The sequence below is a fragment of the Erpetoichthys calabaricus genome, chromosome 10, assembly GCF_900747795.2.
Source record: "Erpetoichthys calabaricus chromosome 10, fErpCal1.3, whole genome shotgun sequence".
In the NCBI taxonomy this organism is placed as follows: domain Eukaryota; kingdom Metazoa; phylum Chordata; class Cladistia; order Polypteriformes; family Polypteridae; genus Erpetoichthys; species Erpetoichthys calabaricus.
The window spans coordinates 158,620,354-158,635,219 of NC_041403.2; the positions used below are offsets into that span (position 1 = coordinate 158,620,354).

General features: G+C 43.9%; 1 protein-coding gene across 2 annotated transcripts in view; it reads right to left on the reverse strand.

The window, feature by feature from the left end:
- Window positions 1-1,685: 1,685 nt before the first annotated feature.
- Window positions 1,686-14,866, reverse strand: part of unc93b1 (unc-93 homolog B1, TLR signaling regulator) — a 56,350-nt gene continuing 43,169 nt past the window's right edge. For both annotated transcript variants that reach the window (XM_028812228.2, XM_051932566.1), the window contains 6 exons: window positions 8,573-8,697; window positions 8,313-8,495; window positions 7,948-8,221; window positions 3,749-3,867; window positions 2,190-2,312; window positions 1,686-2,106 (listed from right to left, as the gene is read on the reverse strand). In XM_028812228.2, the coding sequence (XP_028668061.2) occupies window positions 1,888-2,106; window positions 2,190-2,312; window positions 3,749-3,867; window positions 7,948-8,221; window positions 8,313-8,495; window positions 8,573-8,697 (1,043 nt within the window). In that variant the 3' untranslated portion in view covers window positions 1,686-1,887. The remainder of the gene's footprint in view (window positions 2,107-2,189; window positions 2,313-3,748; window positions 3,868-7,947; window positions 8,222-8,312; window positions 8,496-8,572; window positions 8,698-14,866) is intronic.

A 14,866-nucleotide genomic window follows, 5' to 3' on the forward strand; every position in this document is an offset into this window, starting at 1 on the left:
AAAATGTCCGCTCGACAGTAGCAGTGGACACGGGAATGGTCACCTCCAAACATAATGTGTACAGCTGCCCCATGGTGCTCTCATTCAGATTTTTCTATTACACCATCCGCACCATCCTATCCAATCAACGGGTTTGAATACGGTGATGTTGCCGTACGCCTGCTAGAGGGCCCTAGTGAAATCAACTCAAAATCTGATTGGTTGAAGCAACAGTTTAATCGACATTTATTTTGTGCAGAACGGATTGTGAAGGCCTCCGGCAGACTTCTTTGACTTTGATCCTGCCTGGCAACAAATGATGGCTGAAATGTGATTGGTTAAATGCTTTAATACGAAAATACATGTCTGGAAGCAACACAACCATCGGAAAAGCTATGAAAGGAAGCGGACAGACTATTTGGAATTATTTAATAAGTATTCATGGACAAAATAGAAGTTTGTGATTCAGATATTTTTTTAGGCCAGCACAGAAGGCCTTGCAGGCCCTGACGGCCCGCCACTGATTGGCAATGCTGACATCCATAACCATTGGTGGATAGCTTCCCTGAAGCCCCTTCCTCATTCTTTCCTGTTTTGCCGACCTTAATGCGCTTCCACCACCAAAATACAGCAGCACGGCTAATCGTTTCATCGCCACAGTAACATTTCAAAGAGTTTCATTACCACGGCTCACAAGCTTAAGGCAAAATTTAATCACACACCTCTGCTGTAGCCTAACAGGAATGTCTTCTTCGTCTGCCATGATGACATGTCCCAGGTGCTTCCACTCAAAGAATACGGCGGTCCAACTGCAGGGTCTCTCTCACACACACACACACATCACTGTACGTCATTCACAAACACCTGCAACGCATTTCCACATCTGCCTCCCAGAAACAGAATTATTACTTATTACTTATTACTTTTCAATCAGCCCTCGTATTAGCCTCTGGTAAAGAAAAAAATTAGCTACATAAGTACTTCTGATACGTCCAGTTAACCGATGCTGCTATCACTGAGGTCCATTATCTTAGGAAATTACACAGTTAGCATTCAATACAATTCATTGCGCCATAAAGTTAGAGAGACAAATGATTCGATATGTCTTGTCAACATCCACATGTTATTTACAGAAAATGCCCAGCTCAGTGCAATGTACTAGCAGCTTATGCTTACCTGAAATAAACAGATTTTACAGAAATATGTCAAACCCTGACCCCCACCATCCATCCCACCAGGAAATTTAATTGAATTTTTCTTAAAAAAAGAGAGAGAGAGAGAGAGAGAGAGAGAGAGAGAGAGAGCATGAAAACCTCCTGGTTAGAAGGAGACCACCCAACATGGCACTGACAAATTCTACCCATTTAATTTGGTCCCAATGGCCAGCAGGAGTCTATTTGGCGATGTACCGAAAGAGATCCGACCTGAACAACTGGCAGCCAAGTGTCCTGTCCACGAAAGGTGATGACGAGAAAAGGCATCCATCTCAAAGTCTGGTGAGCTGCAATGACAAGCAGCACCAGTGGAACTGCCCAGGTGAGCTCGATGTCTTCCATAGTATGAAGAAATTCATCGACTCCCCACCGTCACAGATTCATGAAGACGAGAAAACAACTTCAGTGATCGTTAGATGCAAAGCGAAACTAGCAGTGTTTGTTTAGCTCTTTCCCGTGTTACCTTTATACCAAATTTCTTTAACAAAAAAAAAAAAAATACAAAACCTCCAGATGCAAAATTCTTCATAATGTAAGGCACAGTTACGTCTCATCAAAATTAAAATAAGTTTGCATTCAAGCATTTTCTTTTGGACCAGTTGGCTTGCCTGGTCCAAACAGAGACAAGGGTTAAATCGTCATTTTGAAGATTCGACGTGGAGCCTGAAAGGTATCGGGTGCAGTCAATTTCAAGTTAGGCCACAGCGGCCTCCTCTTGCTCCTCGGTCTCCTGGGCCTGCTCGTAAGCGGCGACTTTCCTGCGTTTGTGGCCATCTTGTCCTTCGAGGCCTCCTCCGCCTTCTTCTCCACCCACAAGTGAACTGGTGTCACCATCATCTCCTTCCTTCTCTCCATCTTTCTCCGAGTCCGATTCATCGGAGTTCTCTTCCTCCATGTACCGATAACCTTTGACCTGTTGAGACAACAGTGTGTTTGTTACTCGAGTGTTTAGATCCGAATGCATGCAACTCTCTAAGACAAGAAGGGAAGAAGAACCTTGTGCTTTGGCCGAGGGATGCGGGGAATGCGGAAAGGATCTCTCTGTGCCAGGCGACGCTCCATCCACCAGTAGGAAAGTGAGGAGATTATCAGCGTCACCAGCATGATGGACAACTTTGCCTACAGGAGAATGCAAAGACAGCTACAGTCGTGGCCAAAAGTTTTGAGAATGATACAAGTGTTGCTTTTCACAAAGTCTGCTGCTTCAGTGTTTTTAGATCTTTTTGTCAGATGTTTCTATGGTATTCTGAAGGTACGTAGAATTACAAGCATTTCATAAGTTTCGAAGGCTGTTATTGACAATGACATTAAGTTTATGCAAAGAGTCAATATTTGCAGTGTTGACCCTTCTTTTTTTTCCAAGACCTCTGCAATTTGCCCTGGCGTGCTGTCAGTCAACTTCTGGGCCAACTCCTGACTGATGGCAGCCCATTCTTGCCTAATCAATGCTTGGAGTTTCTCAGAATTTGTGGGTTTTTGTTTGTCCACCTGCCTCTCAATGGGATTAAGGTCTGGGGAGGTTCCTGGACATGGACCCCAAATTTTGATGTTTTGTTCCCCAAGCCACTTAGTTCCCACTTTTGCTGTATGGCCTGGGGCTCCATCATGATGGAAAATACATTGCTGGTCACCAAACTGTTCTTGGATGGTTGGGAGAAGTTGCTCTCGGAGGATGTTTGGGTCCCATTCTTTATTCATGGCTGTGTTCTTAGGCCAAATTGTGAGTGAGCCCACTGCCTTGGCTGAGAAGGAACCCCACATATGAATGGTCTCGGGATGCTTTACTGTTGGCCTGACGCAGGGGGCTGATGGTAGTGCTGCTCACCTTTTCTGTTTTCCGGATGCCCCAAAGAATCGTAAAGGGGATTCATCAGAGAAAATGATTTTCCCTCAGCGGTCGAATCCCTACATCTTCTGCAGAATATCAGTCTGTCCCTGATGTTTTTCTTGACTACTTTGCTGCCCTTCTTGACACCCACCAGGCCATCCTCCAAAAGTCTTCGCCTCACTCACACCTACCTGCTGCCATTCCTGAGCAAGTTCTGCACTGGTGGTGCCCAGATCAACTTTAGGAGACAGTCCTGGCACTTGCTGGACTTTCTTGGGCACCCTGACGCCTTCTTCACCTCTCTATTCTAACTCAGTCAGCATGACAGAGTGATCTCCAGCCTTGTCCTCGTCGACACTCTCACCCATGTGAATAAGAGGAACACTGAAATGATGTCAGCAGGTCCTTTTGTGGCAGGGCTGATGTGCCGTGGTTTTTTAGGATGAAGTTCATTTTCATGGCAAAGAGGGACTTTGCAATTATTTGCAATTCATCTGCTCACTCCTCAGAACATTCTGGAGTAGATGCAAATTGCCATCATAAAAACTGAGGCAGCAAACTTTGGTCACGACTGTACAGTGAAATTATCAGACAATTCAACTGGCTCGTGCCAGGGTTCAGCCATCAACTCCCCACCCCATCAAATACATCAAAGTGCCTATTAGATCCAATCAAGTCCCACTCAGCTTTCTAGAACAATCCATTACAAGTCGCAATGTCACTTTACCTTCATTGGTAGTCCAGCCCAAAGGTACACCACAAAGATCGCCATGGCTTGCCACCAGTGGTAAATGGTGAATATGAAGTCTTGCCGTTCTTTATCTTCATACAGCATTCCAAGAAGAGCTGCCGACAGAAATGGACATTACTGTAGATGAGACTGACATGCACAAAGTCATCTGTAAGTTTCCAAGACTAACTACACCTTCAAGGGCTTCCATCAAACCAGCACACCACCCTAGAATATGGAACTACAGGGAGGATAGTGGCCATGAAAACAGGCAAAAAAGTGGGGCCAGTCCATGGCAGGAATTACTCAAAGCTTCAACACCGGGACATCGAGGGCCAAGCTACCTAAGGAAGTGGAGCAGATTACATTTCCATGCAAGAGTTTGGAACCCCCTGGCCTTAATTATATCATTTGTTGATATACACCGGGGGCCTTCTCTGATCACAGCAACGAAAGGCACATCAAGGAGACCACCCCACCAATTTGTGACTGATCTCCTGGTGCACAGTTTCCAACAGGCAATTCCTGAAAACCTCAGAGCCATCACCTTCCTCAAATGTGAGCCTGATGTTCAACAGAGCATGGAGGGGACATTCTAGGACTCTCTGCGATACGCTGGAGCTCTGCAGCTCGCTCAGCCACAGAACACACCTGTAGGACTCCTTGTTTTAACAAAATAGCCGCTTGAATCGGCAGCCGTGCTGGTGGACCTACACGTTTAACCGCTGTAGACTGTCTACTCCTGTACTCTGCTTTTGGATGACCAGTTTTCAAAATCAACTCAGTCACTGCTTTTAGGTACCACATTTTTCTGTATATCAGTGGTGGGATGCAGGGCCATATTAACTTATGGGCACTGGCTGGGGGCTCCACGATGTTTCTGATGCCTATGACTGTTACTGTTTTGCTATCAAAACAGGGACCCCAGCGCACTACTTTCCCCGGAGGCCTGTGATGCTGGAAAGACGTCCCTGGTGGGATGGCAGCTAAGGGCCCACCAAGGCACTTTCTAGCTCAATCAAATGAAAGCTACCGATAGGCACATGACAAGACTACAGTGGATTCAGAAAGTCTTCCGACTCCTTCACTTTCTGCACACTTTATTATGATTTAGAATTAATTTTAAAATAATACATTTGCCATTTTTGCCCAAACATCTACACTCAATAACCCATAAGGATAAAGTGTAAACACAACCGCAGAAAGGTCTGCAAATTTATTAAAAAGCAAAAACTGAAATTTCTCATTCTTATAAGTGTTCAGATCGTTGGCTGTGGCACGTCATATTGTGGTCAGATCATCCCGTTTGTTTTAATTCTCCTTGAGATGTTTGTAGAACGCGACTGGAGTCCACCTGCGGCAAACTGAACGGACCAAGCACCGTTTAGAAAGACACGTGAGTCCCTGCTAATAGAAGGTCCCTCATTTCACACCGTATGTCAGGACAAAAACCAAACCGTGAAGTCCAAGGGACTCTCTGAAGACCGCCGTGATCAGATTGTGGTGAGGCATAGAGCAGGACAAGGGGTTTAAAGTATTTCTAAAGCTCTGAAGGGGTCCGAGGAGCACAATGGCCTAAACCAGTGGTTCCCAAACTCGGTCCTGGGGATCCCCAGTGGCTGCAGGTTTTTATTCCAACTAGATTCACAATCGGTAATAAGAATCGATAACACCTGATCTCATTTAATTGGCATTTAAATTTATTCTGCATTCAGAAAAGCACAGCAGTATGATGTCTACAATTGTAAGACATCTTCTTATATAATACGTTACCGTAGCTGTCCGTTTGTCTGTCCAGGATTTTAAATCACGTGTAGCTCGCAAACCGTTTGACCTGAAATTTGGTACACACATACTACGTGACGTCTACTATCCACTTTCGGGGTGATGATTTTTATTTCGCTTTTTATTTTTATTTTATTTTATTTTAGAATCAACTCTCGGCAGTGGTCAGCAGGGTGGCGCATGCGTACGGGCGCCATTCTCATTCCCTACCACCTTTGCCATCACTTCCCCTACCTCTTCATATCTTAAATCATTCTTGAGGCAGATTGAAGACTTAAGTGCCAGCTTAAGTGAAAAATTAAGGAAAACATCCTAAATAATTGCAACACAGACACTGACTTAAAGGGCGGCGCGGTGGCGCAGTGGGTAGCGCTGCTGCCTCACAGTAAGGAGACCCGGGTTCGCTTTCCGGGTCCTCCCTGCGTGGAGTTTGCATGTTCTCCCCGTGTCTGCGTGGGTTTCCTCCCACAGTCCAAAGACATGCCAGTTAGATGCATTGGCGATCCTAAATTGTGCTTGGTGTGTGTGTGTGCGCCCTGCGGTAGGCTTTGTTTCCTGCCTTGCGCCCTGTGTTGACTGGGATTGGCTCCAGCAGACCCCCGTGACCCTGTAGTTAAGATATAGCGGGTTGGATAATGGATGGATGGATGCTGACTTAATCAGTTTTCATGCGAAAAGATGTCAATGGAAGAAGAGGAGAAGTGGGCCGCTAGGGTGGAGAAAAGAAGAGCTGCTCAAGAAGCAGCAAGGGCATCAACCTCTGAGTAAACAGATGGTAAACGTACAGAGAAAGAGGATGAGAACTAGGAATTCTCAAGTCACGTTATCGTGCAGTGGGCAGTTACTGGTTTAGATATATTTCTGTTTTTTCTAAAGCTACAAACGCTTAACTTTCTTTTATTGTTTCCCTCTTTTTCTGTGTAGTTTGCTCCCTTCATTTAACCCTAACAGTGATAATTAACAACAAGCACAGCAGACACCCGGGATGATGAAAGCAACTGAGATCCCCACTAATTAGTAAATAATCGATTAAATAACCAGAAAAGAAGAATGTAAATCAAGCCAAAAATACTGTTAATTAAAAGAAAAACACTAACTACATATACTCCGTATAAGTGCTTAGTACATTTAAATAAAACTCTACCAAACTTACTTTTGTAATTCCTACAGTGGCCCCAAACACAGAAAGTGGAAAATAATGACTCATTTAATGAGGCTAGGAGTCCAATGAAAAATGGAAGCCACAGGGGGTCCCCCAGGATTGACTTTTGGAACCAGTGGCCTAAACAACTGTGGAAAGGCTTTGGAACCATCAGGACTCTTCCCTCCCATACTCAGTAACCGGGCAAAGTGGGCCTTGGACAGGGAGACCACCAAGAACCCAATGGTCTTTCAATGGTTAATTGCGGAGATGGGAGAACCCGGACCTTCTCAACAGCACTCCATCAAGCGGGTGTTTATGGAGGCCATATGGCATATGACAGTCCAAAGGACCCTGAGAGTAAGAGGACAAAGAGACTCTCTGGTCTAATGTGGCAAACACTGAACGCTATGGGCAGAACTTCAAACACCATGTCTGTTGAAGACCAGGCAACTGCTCACCAGCTACCTAATACCATCTATACGGTGAAGCATGGTGGTGGTAGTATCATGCTTAGGGGTTGGGTATCTAAGTAGCAGGGACAGGAAGACCAGTCTGAATTGAGAGAAGGATGAATGTGGCCAAACACAGAGAGGTTCTTATAGAAAACGGAATGATAAGGATGACAATGACGCGAAGGATATATAAGGATAGTGGCCTTGGGACAAGTCTCCGAGTGTCCTTGAGTAGACCAGCCAAAGGCCAGACTTAAAACCCTATAAAAATCTGAGGACAGACCTGAAGATTACAGACGCTTCCCCATCCACCCTAACAAGGCGTAAGAGGATCTGCCAGGAAGAATGGGATAAATTGCCCAAATCCAGGTGTACACAGCTTGTAGAGATTTACCCAAGAAGACTTGAAGCCGTAGCTGCTGCCGAAGGGGCTTCTGCAAAGCACTGAATTAAGGGTCTGACTGCTTCTATGATGGAAAGATTTCATATTTTGATTCTCAATAAATCTGGAAAACTTTCCGAAAACATGCTTTCACCTTGTCGTTATGGGTTAGACTGATTGACAAAAATGGCAAATTTAACCATTTTAAAATTATGCCTACAGCCCAATAACGCGTGCAGAAAAATGAAGGAGGCAGAATACTTTCTGAATCCCACTGTAGGTTTACATTTATCACACTCAAGAACACAAAAGGTAAAATAAACAGAAAAAGACAAACAGAAAGGACAAGCATGCTGCCTGGCTCAGACCCACACTACAGCTAAGCGGTACGAACACACAAGGGGGTCACCCAGCTAGATGGACCATGACGCACTGCTCAGTCCAGTCTTGTTCAGTGCACTTCCAAGGCCCCACAGAGCCGCCAAGATGAGGATAAATGGCTCATTTAACGCCTTCCCACGAGACGGTGACCAGATGAAGAGAATGATGATCAGTATGACGTGCACCAAGGCCCCACTCAGGAGAATCACATGGCGGCGGAGACGCAGCAGAGAAACAGACAGCAATGAAAAGACGGAGGCAGATAATCCAAAGGTGATGATGATATTGGAAAACGACTCCAGGCCCAAAACACAGACCCCATAGCCCTGTGATTAGAAACGAGAGGAGAGAAGATCAGGTTAAGCATAATCATAATGACAGTCACCGCCAGTATGGCTGCAAGCACCGGTCACATACCAAGGCAAATCCAGTGCAGGCAAAGAGAACTTCAAATCCGCTGTAGATGAAAAAGGGGAAAAGGTGCCGCAGGCGGTAATCTCGCATGTGTTTAAATGGCAGCTGAAAAATATTCCCCCAGCCGATGCTGCGGAGGTCGATCTCCTCCGTGGGCTGATAGGCTGAACCACAAAGAATCAATATCTGACGAAGGAGAAGACAGGACCCATCAGGGGAAGGAACTTCATTACAGGTAACTGCACAAACGTTACGGGTCTCACCATCAACATCGAGATGAAGGCCACTCCCATCAGCACACTTTCCACCTCAATCAGACTAATGCTGCGAGGCAGGCTGGATAAGATGGTCTTGTTCAGTCCTTCAATCATTCCTACACTGTTGGCACCTGCAGGAACACAAAGCGGGAAAGGAAGACAACATCAGATTCCATTTGTGATTAACAGGAGAGGTGTGCTGACCGGAAGACAACCGTCATCTCATCGATTCATTAAGGCTTTACTGGGTCGATGAGCGAATAAGTCCGGTACCTCTGTATTACTCAGATGTTACATATTGTCTACTAGCTGCGTGTAGTCTTTGGGACAAAAAAACAACCCAATGACTGCCCAGAGGTTTTACTATATTGGTGAACTTGGAGTCGTGCCAGCTGACTCTTAAGAATTACCCAGTGCAGAGGATGTGCTCGCTGCTCCACTGGCTTTTGTAAGAAGACCCTAGCGATACCATATCTTAGCCGTATCGCTGGCATACGAGTCTTCTTAATCGAGAAAATGCTTCCAGAAAGACAATGTGTTTACTGAAAACTTCAAGCCTTGGCCTCTGTTGCGGAGGTGTTTCACTTGCATGTTGTTAAGCCGCGGCTTTTGCTACGTATCGATGTTTTATCCTCTTCATCTGTGTTATTAGCACGTTGTCTTTGTTGCACGGCGGCGTTTGCTGCACACAGAGCTTTTGTAGTGAGAAGTGAGGTGCATGCAAGTGCTGAAAAAATGTAAAAGTGCATGCAAGCGCCATCTAGTGGCTGTGGTACAGCGTGAGCAGAGTGGACTGCTCCATACACACACAACAGCAACAACAACAACATTTATTTCTATAGCACATTTTCATACAAGTGATGTAGCTCAAAGTGCTTTACAGGATGAAGAAAGAGAAAAAAAAAGACAAAATATAAGGATAAAATTAGGCAATACTAATTAACACAGAATAAAAGTAAGGTCTGATGGCCGGGGAGGACAGAGAAAAAAAACAAAAAAGAAACTCCAGACAGCTGGAGAAATAAAACAAAATCTGCAGGGGTACCAGGTCACGAGACCGCACAGCCCCATCTAGGCATTCTACCTAACATCAATGATCTCAATCAGTCCTCATGGTTTTCAGATTTCATATGGAAGATTTTGATGATGATGGTCATGTGGACTTCTGGCCTTCAATCCATCAATGTAGGGACTTCAAGGTGCTTTGATCGGGTGGAGGTGGTGCAGAAAACTGGAAAAAGGACAGGCAGGTCTTTCATTTATTTAAGTTGTCACACACGTGCGACTAGGAGCGAGCTGAATGGTCCAAGTGGAGGTGATTACCCGCCGGGCCAGGGGGTGGCGGGGTGCTCTAAACCTATATCTGTTATTTCTGCAGAACAAGTACGGGAAAACCTGCCTGATCCGACGTCACTTCCTGTCACGGTGCCCAGACTGATATCACTCCCAGTTCCAGCACCCAGACTGACGTCACTTCCTGTTTCGGCGCCAAGACTGACGTCACTTCCTATTCCGGCACCCAGACTGACGTCACTTTCTATTCTGGCACCCAGACGGACGTCACTTCCTGTTCCAGCATCCCAGACGGACGTCACTTCCTGTTTCGGCGCCCAGACGGACGTCACTTCCTATTCCGGCACACAGACTGACGTCACTTTCTATTCCGGCACCCAGACGGACGTCACTTCTTGTTTCGGCACACAGACGGACGTCACTTCCTGTTCACAGACTATAAAATCTCCATCTTGCCAAACTAATTCAGTTCACTCTGGGAACTCAAACTAGCAACATCGTTGTGTTCAATTTAAACCTTTTGCAGCCAGGAACAATATACGGGTGGCTGCCCCAAACCTTTTTCAGTGTGTTGAGACTCATTCTTTCACAATGTCTAATGTGCGATCTTACAACCGCTGTTGCGTCTCGCATCAGGCCTTAATGTATGTATTCATGTAGAGCGAGCTGTGTACGAGTGAATGCGTTATACGTGTGCTTGCGCTAAAGTGAACGTCAGCGTGGAAAAACTCGCTTGCTTTTCATCAACAGTCGGTGTTAATTCTAAAAGAGAAATCGTTTTTCCAAAAAAACACCTCCACTGCTTCTCAGCCCATTGAGAACAAGTGATTAATCACTTGCACGTCTTCGTTCTTTTCTACTTTCGTTCATTTAATGTGGCATTGAGTTACTTGAGTCTGTGGAAGAAACCCCCCCGAGGAAGACAGGACAAGTTTAATCAATTCGAATTTTATTCAGTCACAGATGAGTACCTGGATTCTACGTTGTAAGGCAGAAGAGCAAAGTTACATTTTTTTTTCTATTGGCTTTTAATCATTTCTTCTTCCTCCCCCTTCCCCTTATTTATAAAAAAAAAACATAATATCATTTACTTAAGCATTTTATTTTATTACGCTAATGGGCCATCTGTTCTTATGTTTTTTTTTTACTTGTCAGATAGACCCTAAAGAAGGAAAGGTCATTTTTCCTGTGTCAAATAGACGCGTTCCTAAAGAAACTGGAAATTTTCCTGGGTCAGCATACTGCACCCTGTCTTATGACAGACGCCTGTGTGAATAACCTGCCATTAGAGCAAAACGCCTTTGTCAGCTATTAACCCTAAGTAGCTTGCAAGCAGTTAATTTTTCCTTCACATGTCGTACACCAGTTATTTTTTATTTCACTATTGTTGTTTTCACACAGCGTCACATTATGCAGCGTCTAGTCAGAGGGGATGTCAAACTTGACGGCTTCAGTTGTCACACATGTGTGTCACGTGAGTGTGTTGGAGGCTCTGCGTAAGAGAAGACATTGATTGGCCTTGGGAACCAACTAACCCATTCTCACTGGGCCGGTCAGTGGGGTCAGCAATTTTGGGTTAGTTTCAATGGAAGAGGCCGACGGCAGCATTACGTTTCATGTGCTTTGCTCTGAATTGGGATCTCAACTGCTTATTAAGGCTGAATTATGCAGTCATGTGAAAAAGTAACTTTTCTTTTCTTAATACTAGGGGGCTCTGCCCCCTGCTCGCCCACCCACGAGTTTGGTTAACTGGATATACAATTTAAAGAGATTGTTATTTTCATGGGAATTGTTACATATGTGTTGTTGTTACAAAAGTTTTAAAGTAAAAATGAAAATAATACTTGTCCTTTATTTCCGGCCCCAGGCGTGGTTACATCTCTTTCTCGCAGGACGTATAACGTTGCTCGCTTGTCAAGGGAGACACGCTAAGGAGATACCATTGGATCATCTGCTGGCTTTCTGCTGCTGGCGAGCTGCGTGTTTTGCTTGCCGCTTGTCGTTGTTTTAAGAGCTGGGAGCACATGAAGCGAGTCTGCCAACAGCAATCCAACAACTGCTAGGTTAGATGTCCGTGGACTTGTTTTAAATGATGTCTCACTGACTTGTCTCGCGTGACGTTGTTAAAACAATACTTGTCCTTTACTTCCAGCCCAGGGCGTGGTTAAATCTCTTTCTCGCAGAGACGTATAATGCTGCTCGTGTTGTCAAGGGGGAAAGGGGGGCGGCTGAACGCATGCTAAGGAGATGCCGTCGGATCATCTGCTGGCTTTCTGCTGCTGTTGCGCTGCCCGTCGATCATTTTAAAGCCTGTACGGCAGCTGTTCTTTTGCCACTTCGTGTCTCTGCCGCTCGCGCTGTGATTGGGGGGCAGGTTAGGGCGGCTGAATGCACGCAAGGAGTAGCAGTCAGATCATCTGCTGGGTTTCTGCTGCTGGCAAGCTGCATGTTTTCCTTGTCTCTTGTCGTTGTTTTAAGAGCTGGGAGCAAGTTAAAGTGTCTCTCGCGGGACTTCAAATTGTCTTCCGCGAAGATCACGTCTCGTCTCCCTAGTCTCCCTCACAAAGATTTGTCTTTATAATAGAGAGATATGTAGACATGCACTACCAGTGAAAAGTTTTAGAGTGTCTCAGTTTTTCTTTAGTACTAGGGTGTTGTACCGTGTTAGCCATTATGAATGTAGAGAAAAGCCAAGCAAAATGACACCTTTTATTGGCTAACTAGAAAGTTTACATCTTGCCTGAAGAAGGGGCCTGAGTTGCCTCGAAAGCTTGCATATTGTAATCTTTCTAGTTAGCCAATAAAAGGTGTCATTTTGCTTGGCTTTTCTCTCAGTTTTTCTTCAAATTTAATCAGTTGAAATGCAAGGAATGATCTAAAATGGTGAAAATGCAAGCAGGAAACTCCCAGATGTTTAAATTTTAATGTTAGCATAGCAAAAACTAAAAAAAGGAAATTTCTGAATATTACAAATGGGCCTCCTTCAGGGAACAACTAAAAGGTTACAACGTACAGATGTTCTGCAACAATGAAAACAAATGAAGCCTTGCAAGCTGAAGCAAACAATTTGCACAGGTGTCCCAACTTGTGTTGATTACTTCAAAACTCCTCTGTCTGTCTTAAAGCAGATTTAAACCCGACTGTGTGTTACTACACCTTCTGAAGCACTACTTGGACAATATTACACTCGCGTGAACAAATAAACAATGGCAAAGAAAAAAAAATGTGGACGTGAGCGTCAGTAGGCTTTGCGCTCTAGGAACCAAGTCACGTGAACTATTCTCTAACATTTCAGTAATCATTTACCGCTCTGATGCTGATCTTTCTGATCATAAAATAGGTGATTACGATAGGAATTGACAAAAAGAATTCATAATTAATTTCAGAATTACAGTATTTGAGGGTTCTTCTAGAGTGCCTCTTTCTCTTGCACGATTTGGCTCAAAAGCTAACCAGCACATCGTCATCTCATAACAGGCTAGAGTTTCGAATCTGGTACTTTTCTGTTCAGCTGTTCTAACTCTAGAATGTCAACGAGAAACTGTGACACACAGACACACACTCACAAAGACAGACAGAAATACTACCATCATCGAGATATCGATATTTTCTGTATCAGGGGACCATAAAATGTTGAGATTCGTCGAAAAACAGAGATTGACGTTTTTGACGAATCTAAACCTTTCACCCTGATAGATAGATAGATAGATAGATAGATAGATAGATAGATAGATAGATAGATAGATAGATAGATAGATAGATAGATAGATAGATAGATAGATAGATAGATAGATAGATAGATAGATAGATAGATAGATAGATAGATAGATAGATAGATAGATAACTTTATTAATCCCATGGGGAAGTATACGATAGGTTATGGTGGTGGTATGGTGGGTGAGGGCGCAAAGCAAAAATAAGTCATGGAATCATTAAGTGTACAAACTGTTATTCAAATCTTTGACTCATCAAAGTAGTCACCTTTTGCTGATATAATTTTGGTAACTCTTTTGATTCAGAATGCCAGTCGCTCTGTGCCAGTCAGCATGTTAAAGAAAGCCAACGAAACTATGGGGTTTCTTTGCTGCATAAGGGCCTGGGCCGCTCACCATTACAGAATCCACTAGGAATTCTTCATTTAACCAGAGGGTGCTTGAAGATAATATGACACCATCAAGACAGACAGTCAAAGTTCAACCAAAAGTGTACCTTGTACTTTTGGGGGGATATAAAAGGGACTGAGCACACAAGAGAGACCACTCAAATGTCACACAACTGGAATAACTGCATGGAGGAGTGGGAAAAACATTCTCCCAGTCGATGTCAGGGACCTTTAGGCAGTTAAAGGAAATGCCGACTTGAGGGGCCAATGCCAGCCATTAGAGGCAAAGAGGGATGGGTGGGGTCTTACTTTTTCCACAGATGGAAGTAGCTTACTGTATCGGTTAATTTTTTTTTTTCTTCATTAAAATCAACATTTTATTTTTGTTTACAAGTACATCACCTTTACCTAAAAATACTGTTTCGAATAAAGATCAAATTTTGATATGGCCACATATATTTAAAAAGAAAAAACACTTCATGGGATGTACTTACATGTGCACAGGACCAGATATTACTTTGAAGACTTTATACTCACAGTGATTTTATTTGCTGCATTAGATAAGGAATCATAATAGTAGTGATAAAGCCATAGGTAGAAAAGAGTGAACCTCCTCTTTTCTTTCATTAAACTTTATCAACATTAAGGGATGAGTTTTTTAGAGATAGAGTAGCGTAGTATGCAAACAACAGATTAATTATTAATCAGTCTGCTCTAAAGTTAACAATTTCAGTCAAATCTGCTTAAAGCTAACATGGCAGCAAACAGCAGGATGAGCACTGCAGGGAAATGGGCTGTTAGCCTGTTTCACTTAGTGGCATTTGCATATTAATTCTTAAAAGACTATAAAGAATTATTTTGAGCTACTTGGCCAAGGCATTATCAGTAGCCATTGTAATATGCCA